This window comes from Centrocercus urophasianus, unplaced genomic scaffold (assembly GCF_019232065.1).
Source record: "Centrocercus urophasianus isolate 14NV4802_14NV808 unplaced genomic scaffold, USGS_Curo_1.0 seq_18, whole genome shotgun sequence".
NCBI lineage: Eukaryota > Metazoa > Chordata > Aves > Galliformes > Phasianidae > Centrocercus > Centrocercus urophasianus.
The window spans coordinates 27,269,196-27,288,618 of NW_024884733.1; the positions used below are offsets into that span (position 1 = coordinate 27,269,196).

The 19,423-nt window shown below is 49.5% G+C and overlaps 2 protein-coding genes across 5 annotated transcripts in view; both read left to right on the forward strand.

Moving 5' to 3' along the window:
* The window catches only part of PGM1 (phosphoglucomutase 1), a 29,180-nt gene extending 13,993 nt beyond the window's left edge, over positions 1-15,187 (forward strand). The window contains exons 8-12 of one of the 3 annotated variants that reach the window (XR_006168839.1): positions 1,707-1,842; positions 3,228-3,411; positions 3,705-3,839; positions 5,605-5,714; positions 7,746-15,187. Coding sequence is in view for 2 of the 3 variants with exons in the window: in XM_042818970.1 (XP_042674904.1) it covers positions 1,707-1,842; positions 3,228-3,411; positions 3,705-3,839; positions 4,353-4,442 (545 nt within the window). In the remaining variant the exon portion in view is untranslated. Of the gene's footprint in view, positions 1-1,706; positions 1,843-3,227; positions 3,412-3,704; positions 3,840-4,352; positions 4,591-5,604 lie in introns of those variants that run through there. The other 2 variants (XM_042818971.1, XM_042818970.1) reach the window with 2 other exon arrangements.
* Positions 11,454-19,423, forward strand: part of ROR1 (receptor tyrosine kinase like orphan receptor 1) — a 141,034-nt gene continuing 133,064 nt past the window's right edge. Inside the window, exon 1 of one of the 2 annotated variants that reach the window (XM_042818969.1) lies at positions 11,454-11,521. Coding sequence is in view for 1 of the 2 variants with exons in the window: in XM_042818968.1 (XP_042674902.1) it covers positions 18,944-19,058 (115 nt within the window). In the remaining variant the exon portion in view is untranslated. Of the gene's footprint in view, positions 11,522-18,943; positions 19,059-19,423 lie in introns of those variants that run through there. The other variant, XM_042818968.1, reaches the window with a different exon arrangement.

The window sequence follows — 19,423 nt, forward strand, 5'->3', positions numbered from 1 at the left end:
GATGCTATTCTAATAAACAGAACTAGGCCTCAGTCTGGAAGGAAAGGGGAATTTTGGGTAACTTTGGTATCTCTGTAAAGATAACTTGAGGGTAATTGTGAGCATAGGAGGATTTTGGAGTTTAGCCCTGAATGATTTCAGCATGCGTTAAGTTTATGTCGCGGCCTTTAGCTGATGAGAGTGGCTCAGCATTTAGAAAATACAAACAACAGCAGCAAATGATTCATGGAGCTGCTGATAGGAGCTGGGCTCTAACGAGCAACTCTCTGAAATTGCTTCCATCTTCTGTCGCATGTGCAGTGAGCTCATGGTTTCCCTCCAGCCTATGATAGGTAGGTGACTACATTGCCAATAAAAGTGACTGAAACCACTTGCAGTGGGGCTGAGAGGGAGGCTCGATGTTTTGGCTGTGCTGCATCACACCTGGGCTGCACGCTGGGGTCGTTGTTGGGGGAACACTGGGAAAGGGCCGGGGCAGCCTGTGCTGGGCTCCCTGCAATGCAGAGGGCGTTTGTCTGTCTGGCAGAGGCCCTTTAAAGAATGAAATGGGGTGAGGGAGGTTGTTCGATAGCAATTTAATGAGGAGTTGTTTGGAGTCTGACAGTGTGAGTGCTGAATGGGAGCAAGGTGAAGGAGCAGCCAAAGAGACCCAGTAAAAATTGAAACAAACTGCGACCCGGCGGGACCAGGGTCCAGCAGCAATTAGAGTAATGCGACGTGACAGAATTCCTGCTTGTTTTCTGGGGTGTTTTATTCCAGCAATAAGTTGATACATCACATGGGACTCCTGTTTATTTAGCATTCCTCTCCATCACCTCTGCGCAGCTCTCAGCTGTGCAGGGCTGTGAGGATAATTTACCACCGCATCCACAATGTGGGGTTTGTGTCTCGCACCTCGTGGCCCCAGCTGATTTTCTGGGGGGTGAAATGGTGGCTCTGGCCAACTCCCCCCATTGGCAGGTGTGCCCTGGCTCCTTGGGGTTTTGGTAATACTAGCCTGCATGTTTTCCAGAGCCCAAAGGATAAAACCCAGAAGCTGTGCATTGAGCCTAGCACTGAGCTAACCAGTCAGGAAGATGGAGGCTGGGTTGGGTCTGCTCTGGCTGCTGTTGGATCCCACATTTAACTCTGGTATTTGAGGCTGGGATGAATCGATCTCCTTGTGTGAATGAAGTCCTCGTGCTGCTGCCCCTGTGGCTGCTGTGCTCCCCAGCACCCTGCAGTCTTGGAGCCATTAGGGTTTGGCTTCCTCAGCGAGGGCTGGCATTTCTCTTGGTGCTCAGCCACCGCCTGCACCATCAGGGTGTACTGATTTGGCACAGTGTGTGACAGCTGCTCAGAGAGGCTGATGGTAGCTCTTGAGCTGCTCCTTTGCATTTGCTTATTTATTTATTTAGTTAGTTAATTAGTTCCATGACCTTTTTAGTGCACATTCCCCATTGCTTCCTTGGGAACAGAATGAAGGATCTGTGAGCAATGACTATGTTTTAAAGGGAACTGAGTGTTTTATTTGGGCTATAGCTGAAAGCAGATGATATCTTGAACTGCTTTAACAACACACGAGCATCCTGCTTGTGAAATGCTTTCCATTTGTGGGGCTGTACTACTGCCAGCTTGGTGGAAGAGCAGAGGTGAAGCAGAGCTGTGCACAGGCTCTGGCCTGGCAGGAGGACAACATAATGTGTCTGTGCTGTGGTTCTCTGCAGGCTCCGACCACATCCGTGAGAAGGATGGGCTCTGGGCAGTCCTGGCCTGGCTGTCCATCCTGGCTGCCCGCAAGCAGAGCGTGGAGGACATCATGAAGGATCACTGGCATAAGTATGGCAGGAACTTCTTCACCAGGTGAGGAAGTGCTCCGGGCACCTCGTCCTTCCCTCTGCCCTGTGGCCAACCAAGGATGAGCCCTTAGGAAGGAGCTCAACAACCTGAGCACCAGCCTTGCTACCACAGCAGTTTCTGCCTCGTTGCACATGCTTTTTTCTGAGTTGTTGCAGTGTTTGAAGCTCCCTGGCTAGTTTGTGCAGCTTCTGTGAGTCCAATAAAGCTGTGGGTATTCACCTTAACCTTTCATGATGTCCAGGTTAGAATTTGTTGCTCTGAATACAATCTATTCATTATCAAACTTGGCGAAGGTTGTGCAACTTTTCTTACATCTATCTGATAGGTAGGGGTTTTTAAAGTTATTTATTTAATGGAGATCTTTTCTTGAATTTAGGGTTAGGGTAAGAATTTTTCCTACTTTAGAGCAGTGTGCTTCTTTAGTTTACGTCTTACAAATTATTTTGTAATATCTTGAGCGATGACTTTGCCTCACTGAAGGGGCACCCAGCTCCTAGACAGTTATTTACCTGGTTGAATTTCTGTCCAGTTCCAAAATACTTTTACTTTAAACTACTGTAGACACAGGAGATGAAAAAGGAGAACTGACCTGCACATGAGCAGAAAAGGGGATGCTATCTGGAGTGAGAGTATTAGGGTAGAAATCTTTCACTTTGGAAGACCTACATGAAATTTCTGTCTTCAATTGCTAAATGTAAGAACTTTTTTTTTTTTTTTTTTTTTTTTTTTTTTCCATACCACAAAGCCAGCATACATCTAAGGCATTTAAAGCTGTGGAAGAAGTGCCAAAATCTGGTATAAAAAGATAGTCTGCGAGCACCAGAGAGATGTCTGCGTAGAAAGCTAGGTGGAGGGGGAGGCAGCTAGCAAGCCTGTGCATGCTGTGTCTGGCTAGCTGGGCAAATAAAAGCAGTGCAAATCACACTGGCAATCAGAGTGGAGTCTCGGGTCCTGATCTGTGCACACGCTGGAGCTGCTGCACTTTCTGCTTCTCTTACTTACATTAGCTAGATCAAAGCTGGCACTGGGTGTTATCATGTGCTGGGATCACACCTTTGCTTTGCTGTGGGGACACACTGAGGTGCTCAGGCAGATCTGTTATCACGAGGAGCCTGTTGAGATCCTATCAGAATAAATGCTTTGCAGTCAGTGTTGGAGTCTGGCCCTGCGTCTTTCTCAATTTTAGATGTATCTGAGATAGGTTGCTGTGTATCCCACAGATTTGTGTTGTGCTCATACACTGCTGCATGTACCCTCTCCTTTCTTCTGGTCCTTGTCTCCGGTATGAGTAGAAAACATGGGGCTGATCACAGCGTTGTTAAACAAGGACATTGCAGAACACTGCTGCTAATTACACACCTTCCTAATCTTTGTTTCTACTGTTGTAGATACGACTATGAGGAGGTGGATGCAGACGCAGCTGGTAAAATGATGAAGGATTTGGAGGCTGTGATGTTTGACCGCTCCTTTGTGGGGAAGCAGTTATCAGCTGGTGACAAAGTCTACACGGTTGAGAAAGCTGATAACTTTGAGTACCACGATCCCGTGGATGGAAGCGTCTCCAGAAACCAGGTGGGCACAGTGCTGCTTGGGGTGGCCGTGGCCTCTGAGAGATGAGTGCTGAATACTGGGCATCTTTGTTCACCGCATCTGGCCCTTTCTCTGAAGTCAAGGAGTGCATCTGACCCTTGGAAAAGGTTTTTCTCCCCTGCGTTGGCCAGCGGGATCTTGGCCTTTGTGAAGGGATGGGGAGGGGATGCTAGGAGAGGGAAGGCTGCTGGGAGCAGGGCCAGGCTGGGTACCTCAGACCGTGCCTGGGTACCTGAGGGGCACGTGGCTGAGCAGCTCTGCTCCTCTCTCCCCAGGGCTTGCGGCTCATCTTCTCCGATGGCTCTCGCATCATCTTCCGGCTGAGCGGCACCGGCAGCGCTGGAGCGACCGTGCGGCTCTACATCGACAGCTATGAGAAGGATGCTAAGAAGATCCACCAAGACCCACAGGTAGGTGTTAAATCTGAGGCGTGGCGCCGCTGGTTCGCAGCCTTACTGAAAAGCATGGATCTTTGCTTAGTACTGCTTTGCTTAGAGCCGTGCGCTGGGTGTTTTGGAAGGAAGGGCTTTGATGTCTTCAATCCCAGTGTAAATAGCTTTTAAAAAAGCTCTGTGTGGAACAAGCATTACTTATTCAGAATCTCTCACAGCTGCTTTTGCAGTCACGCATTAGTTTTCCTGTTTACGTTACATCTGCGGCTGATTCCAGGTGTGGAAGGACGCTTTCCAACCTGAACTGACCTTCTGGGCAAAACGTTGCTTCACTAGGGATAGGACGAGCTCATTTCTGTGCATCACCTAATACTGAAAGAATCCTCGTTTTCTGTCCCCAGCAAATAGAACTCTTTGTGCACGGCTTGCTGTTTTTGACAAAGGCATAAAAAACGTGGGAGGTGGAGGCGATGCGCGCAGGCTGCGCGTGGTGCTCTGCCCCAGTCCTGAGCCATCTCTCCCCTCTTGCAGGTCATGCTGGCTCCTCTCATTTCTATTGCACTGAAACTCTCACAGCTTCATGAAAGAACCGGCCGCACCGGTCCCACTGTTATAACATAAAGGCTCATCCTGGCACCAAGGGAAAGAAGCCAGCCCGTCGCCTCTTTTATTGTCGGGTCTGTCGCTATAAAAGGAATATTAATTTTATCTGTGTATTTAAGAACACTGCCCGCTACAGATAGACAATAAAAACCAGCTCCTGTCAACACTTTGTGTGCACACTGCTGTGCTGCTTTTCTGCGTCACACAGCACTGCTGGCACGTCGGTATGGTGCTCGTTAGCTCAGCCTGTTGGGTTAGCATATGTACTTCTTTTTCCTTTGCTTAAACAAAAGGCTCTAGAAATAACAAAGAACCCAACTCCCTGAATTACTGATGAATGTATTCTCTCTCTTGGACACTTTCCTGGAAAAGAAGCGCACTTTACCCTTGTTAATATGTTGTCTTTAAAATTTGATGTCTCTCAGTAAGCAATGGACGTGCATTAATACTGAGTATTTTTCACTCGCGTGGATTTTTTCCCCTTCAAAACAAATTGTGTACATTGCTCTCTATTTGCCTTGCTATCTGTATAAGAAAAAAACCACAACACAACCTCCTCAAGAAATAAGCAGTAACAGTCATTGCAGGATATTAAAGTGGTATGAGCTACAATTACTGTTCAGCGTTCTTTTATTTTCTTGCACCGTGATCTTTTGAAGACCAAAGGACTGTTTTGATGAGGTTGTTCGGTAGAATGGCAAGATCCTTGGAATGATCACAGTTGCGTGCATTGATGTGCTAAGTCTTTTCCAAGGGCATGGAGGAGGTGACTTTGGAAACAGCTGTAGCTGCTGAGTGTCAGTGCAGCTCCCTGCCCTCGTGCTGGGGCTGTCCTCTCCATGCTGAGCTGGGTCCTGCTCCCATCCTGGCCTGCTGCCATCGTGCTGGGGAGGATTGAGGTGTGCTTGTGTTGCCCTCAGCCACCAACGTAATGCCCTCCAGCACAGGGGCTTGAGCAGGTAAACCCAGCTCAATCTCCCCTTTCTTTAGGCTGTTAAATGGTGTTGATAGAATTAGTTGCATCGGTGGGAGTGATGTTAGGGGGTTTTCCCTCTTTTGCTTTGTGTGCCTTTGTCACCCAAGCCCTGGCTGGACTGCACGGTGCAGGGAACGCTGCCCACACAGCTGAAATTCAGGCTGGGTCCCTGGGCAGGCCTGAGGGAATGGCTCTGTTTTCCAGGAATGTGAAGCATCCCACCTTTGCCCTCTGCACAAACGCTGCCAGCAAAACTTCTGAAGTTGATGCAGATGTGCTGACAAAAAGCTCTTTATCTCGTCTTCTGTACAGAGGTGAGGTGTCTCTTCTGACAAACAGACCTTCTGCTAAATCCATGCTGGCAGCTTTTCTGGCAGAGCTGTTTTCATGGAATCACAGACTGGTTTGGGTTGGAAGGGACCTTAAAGCCCACCCAGTTCCAACCTCTGCCATGGGGCCAAGAGGCTTGCCCAGGGCCCCATCCAGCCTGGCCTCCGCGGATGGGGGAGCCATCTGTTTTGAGTCAGGACAAGTTAAAACCTAAGCCTCCCCAGCCTTGCTGCTGCTCATGGTGTGCCTGAGCCCTGCTGCTGGAGCTCTGGTCCTCAGCAGCTGTGTGCTGGTGGGAATGCCTGTCACTTAATGAAGCACAAGGAAAGAAATGCTGTGGCTTTTGCATTCAGAGAAGAAAAGGAAAAAACACTGGATCTGACCCAATTTGTGTGTGAAAGTGAAGTTCAGTGTGGTCCAGCCCATGCTCATTGCTTAAACCCTCATGCACAGAAAGGTATCAGAGGGGGGCCTGTGCAATCCAGGCTGAGTCCAAGGTGTGAGCATGGTGCTTTTGGGGACTTTGATCCCCTCAGTCAGAAAGGATGCCTGGCTGGGTCTGGAGAGGAAATGCCTTTCGTTTGGCAGTCACTGCCTTGAGCCTTCTCTGGGTGGCACTGGCCACATGTAACCCCCTGGAGTGCCTCCTGGGTCACTTCAGGCCAGGCCCCGCCAGGATGGCAGAGGAGCACAGGTGACACAGAACTAAAACCTGCTGTGTTTTACTCTGCTGTCACATCTCTGCTCCTTTGCCTTCCCCTGGTGCAGCGCACATGGGGCTTGTCTGCCCCTTTTTCTGTTCAAGCAAATCGCTGCTGGGAAACCTCCTTTTGAGCTATTTTCTAACGTGTACTGGCAAATACTGATTTCACTCTTGTGATAGATGTCCTCCTTCCCTGAGAGCTGGGCTGTGTAAAAATGTCCCATGTCTGCAGCTGTCCTGTACTCTTCCCTTTTAATCTGCAGTGGAGGTTTGTTATTGTGTGAATGAAGCACTGGGTCTTTAATGAAGGATGCTGCTTCCACTCCACGTCAGGAATCATTAGTGCAGACACTGCTGGGACTTGTTGCTAAAGGAATGGGTTTGCCAGTGCCCAAATTAATCCAGGAACTGCCTGGCTTCTGAGCACTCAAAGCCTAAATCTACTTGACAGCTTCTGGAGGGACAAATATGGTGTGGAAATATTTGATCTCTCAGCCAGCTAATAACTTGAAAACAATGTAAGTCAGTGATTATAAAATGCTCTGAGAGACAAAAGGAGAATTTACATTTGCATCGTAGAGCTTCAGTCCAGCGTGACTCTCAAAACAAGCTGCAGTTGCAGATAATGCATTTGTACTTTGTGTGGACATCTTCACCTCTCAGAGCCCCTTGGAAGCCGGGTCACGTCCTCCTGGTGGCACAGACTGGGGTGACCCGGTGCTGTGTGCACTGCTGACACAGAGAGGCTGGTGTGCCATTTGGGGGGAGCAGTGGAGCGGTATTATCTGTGCCACGTGTGCTCCTCCCGACACAGCCACGTTCTGGGCAAGTGAATGAAAGCCCATTCCTTGGGGCTTCGGCAGTGTGTAACATCTCCAGGGCCAGGCACAAAGCTTCCTGTGCTCTCACAGCTTTGCCGTGGGTACGGTTGCTCCTTCCCCTAAAGCACAGCACGTTGCCCCACCAGCTCGCTGAGCAGCACGCAGCTCTCGGCCCAAGTGCCAGCAAGCTCACTGTGAGCACACAGCAAACGAAGGCCAGTTGCTAGGATAAATCACTTAGCTCCAAGGGAGACCCTCACCTGAAGCTACCAGGTTTCGTTATTCATCATTTTCTCTGGAAGTTCACTTTTGCCCTGGGGCTGCATTACTGTGCGTTGCTTCCAAGGCTGCGGCTGCCTGCAGCAGCAGAGCAGTGTGCTCAGCCCATGCTGCTCTCACTGGGCAATGGAGGTGTTTGCAGAGCCTCAGCCCCTCCGAGCTTCTGAGTATTTGCATGAAAAATTACCACTGCTCTCTTTGCTTCTCTTCAGGCTCAAGCTGTAGGCTGCTGTCCCAAAGGAGCCTAATCAGATCCAGATGTCTCACCAGTTGTATGTGTTTTTTAATCTTTATCCCAACTTCACATAAGGCAGTATCTGATTTCTACATGCAGTCTCCACCGCCCAGAAACGAAAATACATCTCAAGCAAAAAGCAAGACATTCAAGGAGTGGAAGTCCTCCCAGGAGTGGAAAGAAGCACCAGATCTCAGGTTTCTTGTCTCAGCCTCGGAGCCAGAAGCCGGGTGCAGCGGTGGCAGGGTCACTCTGGCACTTGGGATGATGGTTTGTTCTGCTGGGATTGGTGAACGGCGAACCCACCACCTCTCTGGGCACCTTGTGCCAGTGCCTCGCTGCCCCTGTAACAAAAAAAATTGGATCTGGGAGGATTGGGGCCAGCAAACCTGAGCTGGGGCTGGGGAGGAGCAGGGCCGTGTGGGTGAGGAGGAGGAAGGTGAGTTAACAGCAAGGCTCAGGAGCTGGTGCTGCATGGAGGTGAGGGGCACAGGATGATGTATGGACACCAGAAGGAGTTCAAGTTTCAGAGCAATGATTGGTGGCGCAGGGTGACAGCCAGACGTGCTGTGTGTTGGTGTGCAGCTCCCTGCAAAGGGCTCCTTGAGTCACTCCTGTGAACCTCCTGCGCCTACAGCGGAAAGAAAAGTCAGAAACGATGCTTTTTGGAAAGAATGAATGGGCGAAGAGAGGCAGTGCTGTGTCCCAGTGAAGCTGCAGAGCTCTGTACCATTCCACTCTGTGTTGTGCACTGCTCCTTGGAGAATGGGGAAGCTGGAGGGGAGCGGAGGAGTTTAGGAAGTTCACAAGCAGAGCGTTTGTGTTGTTTCTGGCATGGAATTACTGGCTGTGGGCGTCCCTTCGTGGTGCCATCCACCTCCCACAGCCACAACCGACCCCACTGCTCCCATTAAGGGAGGCTCAGTCGGTTCCCAGCACAGCAAGGCTTGGGCTGTGGGTTGGGCCACAAGCAAGGTGCAGCCGGAGCCAGAACGAAGCTGATCAGTGTGGGATGGAGTGCTGGAGGCAGCTGCTGCTGAAATGAGGCACAGTGCTCTGCCTGCTGCTCGGGGCCACGTGGGATCCCCACAGAGAGCCGCAGTCCTCAGCTTTGTGCACAGATGTGAGCGCAGTCACTGGTGTCCCCTCCCTGGGCAGAACACGCCGCTGATGTCTGGTTGTGGCTGCGCTAATGCTGTGCGTTAGTCCTGAAAGAGAAAGGGGAAAGAGAGAGAAGGGTTTGTGTCTTCTCCTGACTATGCAAAACCGAATGAAACAGGAGACAGAGGCTACAAATCCACCCTGTCCCAGTGCAGCCCAAAGATAAAAGCGTTGAAATGCTCTGTAATTAGAGCCAGCCTCAAAGAAGACTTTCTATGACGGCAGTAGGTCAGATGCTCAGCTCTTACACCCTATGGCACAGAATGAAAGAATGCAATTTTTCAGCGGTGCTGGGGTTCTCATTTGGCTCAGCAGCAGCTCAGAGGTATTTTTCCTTTTGTAAGAAATAGGAACTGATTGTGAGATTCCGACTGCTTGGGTGGCACAGAAATTATATATATATTTAAATGATGGTCTTTTCTGGTTCCTATACCTTTCAACATAAGCACTGCCTTTTACAAAGAAACAAGGCAAAGTGAAAGCATCAGTTATATGCAGCATAGGCTCAAGCAGTTAATTAGTACGTGTTACTCTGAAAGTTACATCAGTTTGTAAGGTTGCTAAATGGCCCCCCAGGCCCTGCTGGGCTTAGCCAGGAGCACTCGAGCTCCTACCAGACTGCAGAGGCGAGTGCTCCCTGCGCAGGTCAGCGCTCAGCTTTGAGCGTCCTGCTGATTAAACTTGCTTTCGTGGAGACGGAGGCTCTGGGTTATATGGAGAGTAGAAAAGTCACAGGGCTTAGCTTAAGGGCTGATTTCTAATCTGGGATGACAGCATTCATAGCCTGTGCTATAACCACCTATTCAAGCTTATTTTTGACATTCTGCTTTTTCAGTGTTCAAACTGAAAACTCAGTTACCAGCGATCCCCAAACGCTTCCTGAAATCAAGAGCTGAACTCCTGAATGAGCAGCACGTGGCTGTCACCTCCTGCACCTCGCTGCTCAGAGCTCTGCAGCCTGATCTCCTGAAGCCCTGGGCAGCCACCCCACCTCTCTGCACCTCTTCTAGGTGACACTGGGGGCTGTGGCACTGAGGGATGTGGTCAGCGGGCATGGAGCAGGTAGGGTGTGGATTGGGGAGCTTACAGGAGCACAACACTGCTGGGCATCACTGGTGTTGTTTGCAGCTTTAAAAACATGGTTTCAAGACTTGAATTCAGGGATGAGGCAGAAAGAAATATGGCAGAACACAGACAGAGCCACTGGGTTGATGTTTGGGGAATGTCACAGTGCATGAGGGAGTTAGGGTAGGGGTTAGACTTATTAGGCTTTGCGTTTGGGTTAGAGTGAGCTCGGCCTTGCGTTTGAGTTAGGGTTGGGTTCATAACTTGCTCTGTTGGTAGTAATGTGATGCCAGACACGAGCTGCCAGCTTTTAGCTGTGTGTGTGATATTAAAGTCTGCGTGTAACGAGAGCCCTGAGGACAGCCCCAAACTGTGCTCTGCTCCTGCCCAACTGTGGGTACAGGGAACACACTGCTGGTCCTGGGATGTAGAGCGGGGGAGCCCAGAGCTGCAGGGCACGCACAATTTGGCAGGCTGGCTTGTGCAATCAGGGCAGTGCTCTTAAAGCAAAGTTTTCTGTAATTTCAAGATTAAATTTCTGATCTGTGTGCTTGTTACTTTGAATGGAAGAAGCTTACTGTAAATTGAAGCAGTTTACTGTTTACTGTATTGCAAAGCAATACGTGGGCAGGGCTGTTGATTAGTGCCCAGCTCCCAGCAACAGGTGGGACAGCAGAGCTTCTGGCACCACCTCAAGCATTCACTGCTGAAAACATTTAGGTCAGCACTGGCAATGTAGGATTTTGTTCTTCTGCTTTCACAAACAAATGAAAAAAAAAAAAAAGAAACAAGAAGAGATGGAATGGATCCATGCAAATTCAAAAGCAGCAGAAACGGAACTGGGCATTCACAGTTTCAAGTACTGGTAAGCTCTCTATCATAGAGGGAATGAAAGGCAATTTTTAAGCAGCTATTGTGTGTTCTGCTTTGAACTGATTGTTGTTAGTGTCTCATTAAAAGCAGCTGAGCTGCGTTATTCAATTTTCCATACTGGCCTGGAAGCCCACAGAGTGGCTGACTGCTCCGATGGGGGGCTGTTAAACTCCTGTGGCAGAAAGAAGGAACAGAATAAATAATAGGCAACTGATTTTTTCTGCCTTGGCCAGGTGAGCCAATGCTGAAGTGCACATAACCCCAGGGTATTGCATAGGAATTGCTTTTCTGATGCAGGGAGGTGCTGGAGTGGTGCACTGCGATTTTGTAGCTCAGTGTCACTGGATCTTTTGTCCACCTTAACTTCTAGACTTTCTTTCCATCTGTCTTTTTTTCCCTCCTTTGTATCCAACTTCGTCTTTTTTTCCTTCTCCTTCAGTTTCCTAACGTTCCATCTTCTCCATGCATAATATTTTTTCCCTTCTCGTTTTTCCCTTCTGGGTTTTTCTCTTTTGTGGTACAGGAGCACAGACTTCAAGATCAGTATCTCCCTTCACCATCTGCACCTTTCCATTTGCCTGTGTTTTCAGCATCAACTGAAATTCCCTTTGTATGGCTCCAGCTCGTGTGATTGAGGAGTTGCTGTATGATCAGGTAAGCTTGCAGACACAGCTGGTTTTATAACATCCTCCATAGTGCCCACAGAAGCAGAGCCCAGCAGCAGCTCCCACCAGGAGTTTGGGCCGTACAACCCGAGCAGTGTGGGTTTGTCCTGTTAAAAGATGTTGTAATACGTATGGATAACTTGAAGCAAAGAATACCTTCCATAGCAACTGCAGTGTTTGTAGCAGCAATAGCATACGGGAATGCCTCAGCGCTGCACTTCACTGATTGTCTGTACGGACGTGCTGCAAGGAGCTGAAGTAATGAAGCACTGCCTGGAAAAAATATATGCAAAGCCAAATTTTTACAACTAGCGTAAGCAACTTCTAAATGAAAACCTCTGAGAATCAAAAGGAAAGAGCTTGTCAGGCACTGCTAGCCCAAGCAGCATGCGCTAAGCCACGTCTTGTCGGGTTGTATGGCAGCCCTGCGCCCTGCGGGTGTGCAGCATCCCCACAGCAGCAGCTCAGCACTCACCCCGCTCAGAACACTGACAAAAACTCTGCATGGGGACAGCCAGGCACTGCTGGGCGACCAGGGATGTTTAGTCCAGAAGGAGAAGCAAGGGGGTTTCTCTGTGCTATGTCCCAGGTCTCGTTCCCTGAGCTCCAGCACTCCTGCCTGCTGCACAGAGCAGCGAGACCAACGGAAACCCCAGAGATCTTCTTAAAAGTTAATCTTGTTGTGGGATTAAATACTACAGAGCAGCATGTAAAAACGTAAGAAACAAGTTTTCAAGAACAAGCTTTCTTTATTTTGACGCCCTTCATTTTTTTCCCATTAATAAAGTTTGGCATGATTTTAAATCCAGGTCACAAGAGACCTTGAGCGGTCACCAAAGGCAGTGGTGGGATGCTGAAACCAGAGAGGAGGTGACTGGCAGTGGTAGGAGACAGACAGGATGCTGGGGAGGAAGCACCTTTTGAGAGCATTTTCTCAGCAGTAAGAGATTTGCAAAGGGTGGGGATTGTGGTAGAGTTATCTGGAAAACATCTCTAATTCCTATAATATAAAGCCCTGTGGATTTTTAGTTTTGTATAACACGTAGAAACTAATACAAATGTAAAGCGTGTTTTAATGGACGTCTTTTAGCATAAGTAATACTCAAGAAATATAACAAAACACAAAGTATTGAGTTACTTCCCAGAGTCCCATTGTTTTTATTCCACGTACAAAGAAACGAATGAGCCCTGAAGCAATTTGAGAGGTAAAGGTCAAATATTGGGTACGTATTCAGCGTTTTCAAACTAAGAAACTGTGGAGCTCTGCAGTCCCTTGTACACAAAGAGCTTGTCAGCACGAGTTGCTGAGAGTGCTGGGAGATCGGTGCTGGCAGCCCGGAGGAGACGAGCAGGAAGGGTTTGAGCCGAAAAGCACAAAGAAGAACAGAGTTAATCGTGGTCTGTAAAACCAACGTTTCTTGTATTTGCTCCTTTGGCATCGCAGTGCCACTCCAGAACAGGGGCCAACTGTTAACAGAGGCAAAGCCAACTTCATCCTTTGCAGGCTGACGAATGGTCATGTAAGTTACCAAATAACCCAAGACCTCAGGATTAAACTTCTCCAATTGTTTTCACATGATGCAACTTTAAATCTCTCTTTTGAACAGTATTAAATTTCCTTTCATTCCCATAAACTTCAGAAAAAGTTGACTGCTCTCACATTTCAGACTGTGACCCAGCTAACTTGCACTTTTCCCCTCTGCTAGTCTGGAGAACTGAATAATGAAATTCAGACAACGGTGACCAAATGTTGCTCCATGGAACTTTCCTTTTACAAAACAGATGAATGCTCCTGGGCTCCAAAACACTGCAGGGAACAAAACTTTCAAACCTTTATGGAAATAAAATAGTAAGCCTATGCAGTGACTTCATCTCCTTTATCAGATCAGAGACGTTTTCGCTGGAATCGAAACGGATTAGAAAAAACCCTCTAAGTAGAGGAAAAGAATTAAAATATCCCACTGAAGCCATTACTGAAACACTGCTTTATTTCAGAAAACACACCCACGTGAGTGAACGCTGAGTTTCACAGAGGAGAAGAACTGCCACATCATCATCGTTCAGATGGAAGGGTGCTGCGGTCAGTCAGGAAAATAAATATTTCAGTGTTTGTGATCAAAGGAAAAGATAAGGCCGTGTGCTGTGCGTTCTGATCCTGACACAGGGCTGTAGAAAATGACCACGGATATGTGGCCATGTGAGGGCTGGGATTTCTCTCTGGAGGTGCTCTCAGATCTCCTGGAAACCCGAGCAAGTTTGTCCATCCAGCACCTCGCCAGATGAGGCCCTTTATTTACACAGTGAGAAATGCCCACTGCGCTGCGGATTTGTTGCTGTGTGAGTGGGACTGCAGTCATTTAAGCCCGTTGCAAATGAAGCCACTAGAGTCAAAATAAAAGGAGCCAAAATATATAAATCCAGCAGGCAAAGTTTATGGGGGAACTAAACCAAACATTCAACATGGAGATTTAGTGCGGCCAAACCGTTGTAACTAACCAGGGTACCTGACATCATCTCGTGTCCTACGGGCACGGTCCCCATTTTAGTGGCCTGTTCCGCTCAGGCTGATATCAATAAAAGTTTTACATGCAAAATGAGTGGAAAATACGAGATGTTAGATAGTACAGTACAAGTCTATAAAGCTGATACCCCTGTCACGCTCCTGGCAACCCCAGCCAACTTCCATGCAAATTCCACCAATGGATCTTTACTGATTTTGTCTTAATTGAAAGCCTTAAAGGTGAATTGAAACGTTGTTGGAATAAAAACCTGTTTAAGATGCCAAATCCCTAACAAAATCCCAGTGCAGGCTTACAAGTAAATAAATTGTAAAGGCAAATGTGCAGGCCTACTTATTAACCTGTCAAACCACGAATTCTGGAATCTGTTCTTCTCTTGCAAAATTTGTGACATTCTTCTCCCCCTAATGACTGGAGTATTTTACTGCTTTGCAGGCCTGGCAACAAAGATGACATTGTTTAGGAAGGTGGTGAAATCTGCCTTGCTCATGGTGATGACTGGGGGACCACTTCCCCATTAATTTATGTGGAGAATTGGGAGGCGCAGTCCGGATGCCGTGGCCCTTTCCTGGCAGTGCTGCTCACTACACGTGGGGCTGCGTGAGGTTGTCTGATGTGGTGTGAAGTCGTGGTTGGAGGCAGCTGAGTGTGAGGGTGGTTCCGTTTTCCAAACTATTGCTTTAATGGCCTCCTTCCTGAATTCAGTTGTTGAGGACGAGGTGAAGTGATTCCTCTTGCAAAAAGCAAACAAGCTGTAAGAGAAATCGTGGGCCATTTGACAGGGCCTTCACCTGACGTATTTTGCACAAGTGTAACGTGGTCGTACCCAAACTAAACTCGATCCATTACCTTCTTTTGGAGACTCACTTCTCGGGGTAATGAGGAAATCAGAGCTGAAACAATTGCAGTGCTTTCCTACTGAAAGATCCCTACAAAGCTCAGCAACTGCAGTGTAAATCACCAGCTGTGGGACTTGGAAGCATCACTGCTGCATGCTGCTCCTGTTGCCTGTCCTGCTCTGCACCTTGTCTGGTTGTTGAATTAATGCTTTGGAAGGGACACTGAATCTGATGAAATGCGGGGTGTCAGCATGCAGTCATGAAAATAATAACAGCATAAATAATGCATAATAAGCATCCCCATGTTTGCATGTGTTATTAAGAAGTCACTGGTGTTTGTGTCCCATTCTATCACCCTTGTTCTTCCAGAAGGGTAACATTACATGTTTCGGAGCTATGTAACTCAAGAATATAAAGAACAGAGTCCTTCTGCTATATATATAAAATTCCAACGTAGTACACATATGAAAGGCAAAGAATTGTGGTCTGTTTCAAGGCTTTTGCCTTTATCTTTTCCATTGCCTGCTGCCAATTTTCAAAGTGCTCCCAGATCACAGCCCAAGCTAGATTATCTGAACAAGAGCTCGGCCTCCCAGTCCTCCCTGCTGCCACTCCGCAGGGATGCAGCCTGTCCTCTGAGCCCAGCAGTGCTCTCTCCCACTGCCACCCATGGCTCCCCAGTCCTTTGCTTTCCTCTTCAGGCAGAGACATTTCAGCTTGAGAAGAAAGCAGAGCTGTGCACACTGGCACCAGCACACCTACCTACTCTTGGCTTTATTGGTCCCCAAACGAAAGGAGGCCCCAGAGGGGCTGTGCTTCCCCCCTCCTACAGACACACTGAAATATGTCATTATTTGGACTGCACTCACTCCAGATAGCTCAGCTGGGAAATGCAGGATGTGCTCACTGAGACAACGTCAGCACTGCTGTCTGACACAATTCCCACCCTCAAGAATTGTCAGCATAAGCACAGAGATTTGCTCGTCTCCAGTACTCTGTAAGTACCTCCCATTGCTGTTTCTTACACCATTTAAAGATCAGTGGTGAACTCACATTTAAATGGGGACTTTCCATGTGTGCGTGGATTTTAGGAATCTGTGCAGAGCCTGGCCTTGTCTTCAGCTTCCTCTCTAGAAGCCTCACTGGGCTCTGATTCTAGTTGCATTTCAAGTGGGCAGAGGATGATTGTTATGGCCTCGGTGGTTGAAATGAGAAAGATCTGGAATAGATTAATGGGAGTATGAGAGATGGAAAGGAAAACAAGAACAAGACACAATACTTCGGAACACACACTGTCGATTCTCTCTCTTAGCTTGCTGTACTTCTGACACTTCTCTTAGAATATTTTGCTTATCATCCTCTTGTTAAGTTTATTGTACTTACAAATCATTCCCAGACAGCCAGCTCCTTAGATATCTTTTCATTAAGAAAAAAAAAAAAAAAAAAAGAAGGTTTAGTGTGTAATACACTCTCCCTGCAGGAACCAATTCCTCAGTGATGCTGACTACAAGCCTCTCCTTGTTTTAAAACACACAGCCATGCATCAGGCAGCGGGCTCCTCTCCCCAGAGCCACCTCCTGAGCCTCTATCTGTGCATTGCATCTCTGCAGCATCCTGCAAACCACGTAGGAGAAACTGCCTCTAATTTGTCCGCCCATCTCACAGTGTGTCATTACCTTGCCCACTTCTTGCCATCAGACCCTTACAAATACTCTGCATTATTCTTTTTGGGGTGTTCAGGGCTGTATCCGCTCTGGTTCCTTTGTTTAATGTATTTTTAGTTCTTCCACTGCGGTATGACAGAGTGCAGCATGTTCAAGGAAAAGTAGGGAGAATATTTGTATTGATTTCAAAATGCTGCAGATTAAGAGCAGATGTAGTATGTATTCCCCAAACGTATGTTTTAACTTTCATTTATGTGCTGTGCTGAACAGTCTTCAAGCCAGGAAGTGATTTATATTTGCTAATTGCATGCACTTTGGTAGATTTGTAGCTAAAAATAAGTGGTTTTTTTTTTAATTACAAACGATTTATCCTTTCACAGTGCCTGTATCTAACATCTAGAAGCAAACCAAAGGCGTGGGGAATCTATCTGCAGTCTCCTGATCTGCCATAGACTTCTGTGGTGTCCCTAGGCTCTGGCCATAGGTTATCCCTGGGTCCACGCATCCCCAGCAGCTGTGGGGACTGGCCCACGAGGCTGAGCTGGAGGAACACTGCTCTCTTTTGTCCCATCAGAGGATGTTTTCCACATGATCGGTGGCTGAGTGGACTTGCTGCGATGAGCATATGGAAAGCAGAGATTTGTTTATTGTGGTCAACTTGCTGTTAGTTAGATCAGCTCAGAAATAACTTGAAACGTCACCCTAGAGGGCCAGGGCGAGTGAGCCCAGGATGGTGTTGCAGAAATCCTATCCCAGCTGTACAGCCTGACCTTCTCACTGACATTTCCTCTGTAACTACATGGTAAGTGTTGGGGCCCTGAGGGCTCTTACGGGTCTTGATGGCCCTGCCTGGGCTTACCTGGGGCCTGCCCCACACCCCATTGCTTAGGGATTCTGTTTGCGCCCAGCCCCTATCTGTGCTATTCGCAGAATACTTGTCTGTAAGGTTACCTCAGCTATGACTGGTTGTGGGCCCTGCTGGTTTCTGAAGGGAATTCCCTGCTTGACATCAAACCTCTCTTCCCACTACAGACCTGTCTGACTCGACCATCATCGCTGGACCTGGCCCTCACCTGTGGCACACTCTGTTCCCTGTCCTTTAAGGAGCAAGGATAAGTGCTAACGTTCTAAAGAACCACCCAGAAAGGTGGGGCGAGGTCCTAAACAGGGATAAACTTCTCTGCTCTAAGGAGGTGACTGTCAGCTTAGCTCTTGAACCATCTCAGCTCCTGGTTCTTTGTGTCAGAAGCCAATTGAGAGGCCTCCATCTCCTTCCTAACACACAGCCAGGCGCTTACCTGGGTTTGGTCCTCCTGGGGCTCTGTTAGTGTCTGAGGAGAAACACGAGATTCATATGGCACAAAGCAAACCTGATTCAGCAGGAAACAAGGAGAAAATTCTTACAATCCTCTCCTTGTTCCCACCCTGCTTATTAACTTCTTGTTGAACAGATTCTGACTTCCAAAATCCTAACCTAAGAGTCCTGGGTACGTGAGCGTTCTGAACGGAGAGCAGCTGTCACTGGTGGTTCGCTGGCAGCGCCGCTCTGCCCACAGCCGTGGCACAACGGACGGCAGCGGCGCTCGGGGCGGCAGAGGAGGCGGACCTTGCAGACAAGGAGTGTGTAAAATGTTGGTTTCACTGTGGCAGGGAGGGGTGAAAAGAGTTCCTCAGGTGCCAGGTGGGTTTCTGAGCTCCTGACTGACAGGAAGAAGAGATGCACAGCGAGTTTTAAGCTCGCTGAGGGGAAAATTAGAAACCTCTCGGCGTTGTGTGTGAAGGGCAGCTGAGAGGTCACTTCCCTGGACCGCGAGCTCGTGGTTTCTTTGCCTCATTTCAATGGAAATGATCTTAAAAGTAAAGCGGTGCAGCCAAAGAGCTCAGCAGGGTACGCTCTGGGAAGCTCTGGCGCACAGGGCAGGCAGAGGCAGAGGCAGAGGCAGAGGCAGAGGCAGAGGCAGAGACGATCGAAGAGGGGCGATTCCAGCCCTCCCAAAAACCCGCTCCCCTCAGAGCCCCGACGGCAGAGCGGGGCAAAATGGCGCCCGGCGGCGCGAAGCGAGCGCCTCCCCGGGGCCGCGGCGCGCGGGAGGCGGCGCGCGGGCCGACCGGCAGGGGGCGCTGCAGGGCCGGGCCGCGCGGGGGCTCCGCCGGGGCTGGGCCGGGCTGCGCGCGGAGCGGAGCGGGCGGAAAGTGACAAGTGAGGGCTGAGGCGGCCGCCCGCGCCGCCTTCCCCGCCCGCCGGCAGAGCGCAGCCCCGAGGGCGAGGCGCGGGACGGACGGAGGAGAGAGGAGAGAAGAGGAGAGGAGAGGCGGCCCCGCGGCGCTGCGCGGGCCGGGCCGGGACGCTGCGCGGTGGATGTCGGAGTAACGCGGCGTCGGCTCAGGAATGCGGCAGCCGCCCCGGCCGGGCGGCGGGGACGGGAGGCTCCTGCTGCTCCCGCTGCTGCTGCTGCTGCTGCTGCGTGCGGGGAGCCGGGCCGAGCCGGCGGACACCACGCCAGGTAAGAGGGCGGCCGCCAGGGGAGCGGGCTGCGCTGAGCGCGGACGGGGCGCCGGAGAGCGAGGGCTGCGCTGCGATGTATTGCGATGCATTGCGATGCGCTGCGCTGTATTGCGCTGCGCTGCGCTGCGCTGACCGAGCGCGGGGCGATGAGCTCCGGGCTGCTCCGAAACTCCGCCGGGCTCCGGGGCGCAGAGCGCGGCACCGCGGGGAGCTTCTGTGGGGCGATGCTTCGCCGTGCCGTGAACTTCGTCAGCGTGTTTGTTTGAAAGAGCGGCGTCGCGGAACGCCCAGCCGCTTTGCTTTGAGGGCGCGTTCCTCGTCCCTCTGCTTTACCGAGGGGGGATTTCAGACCTATGGGGCTGC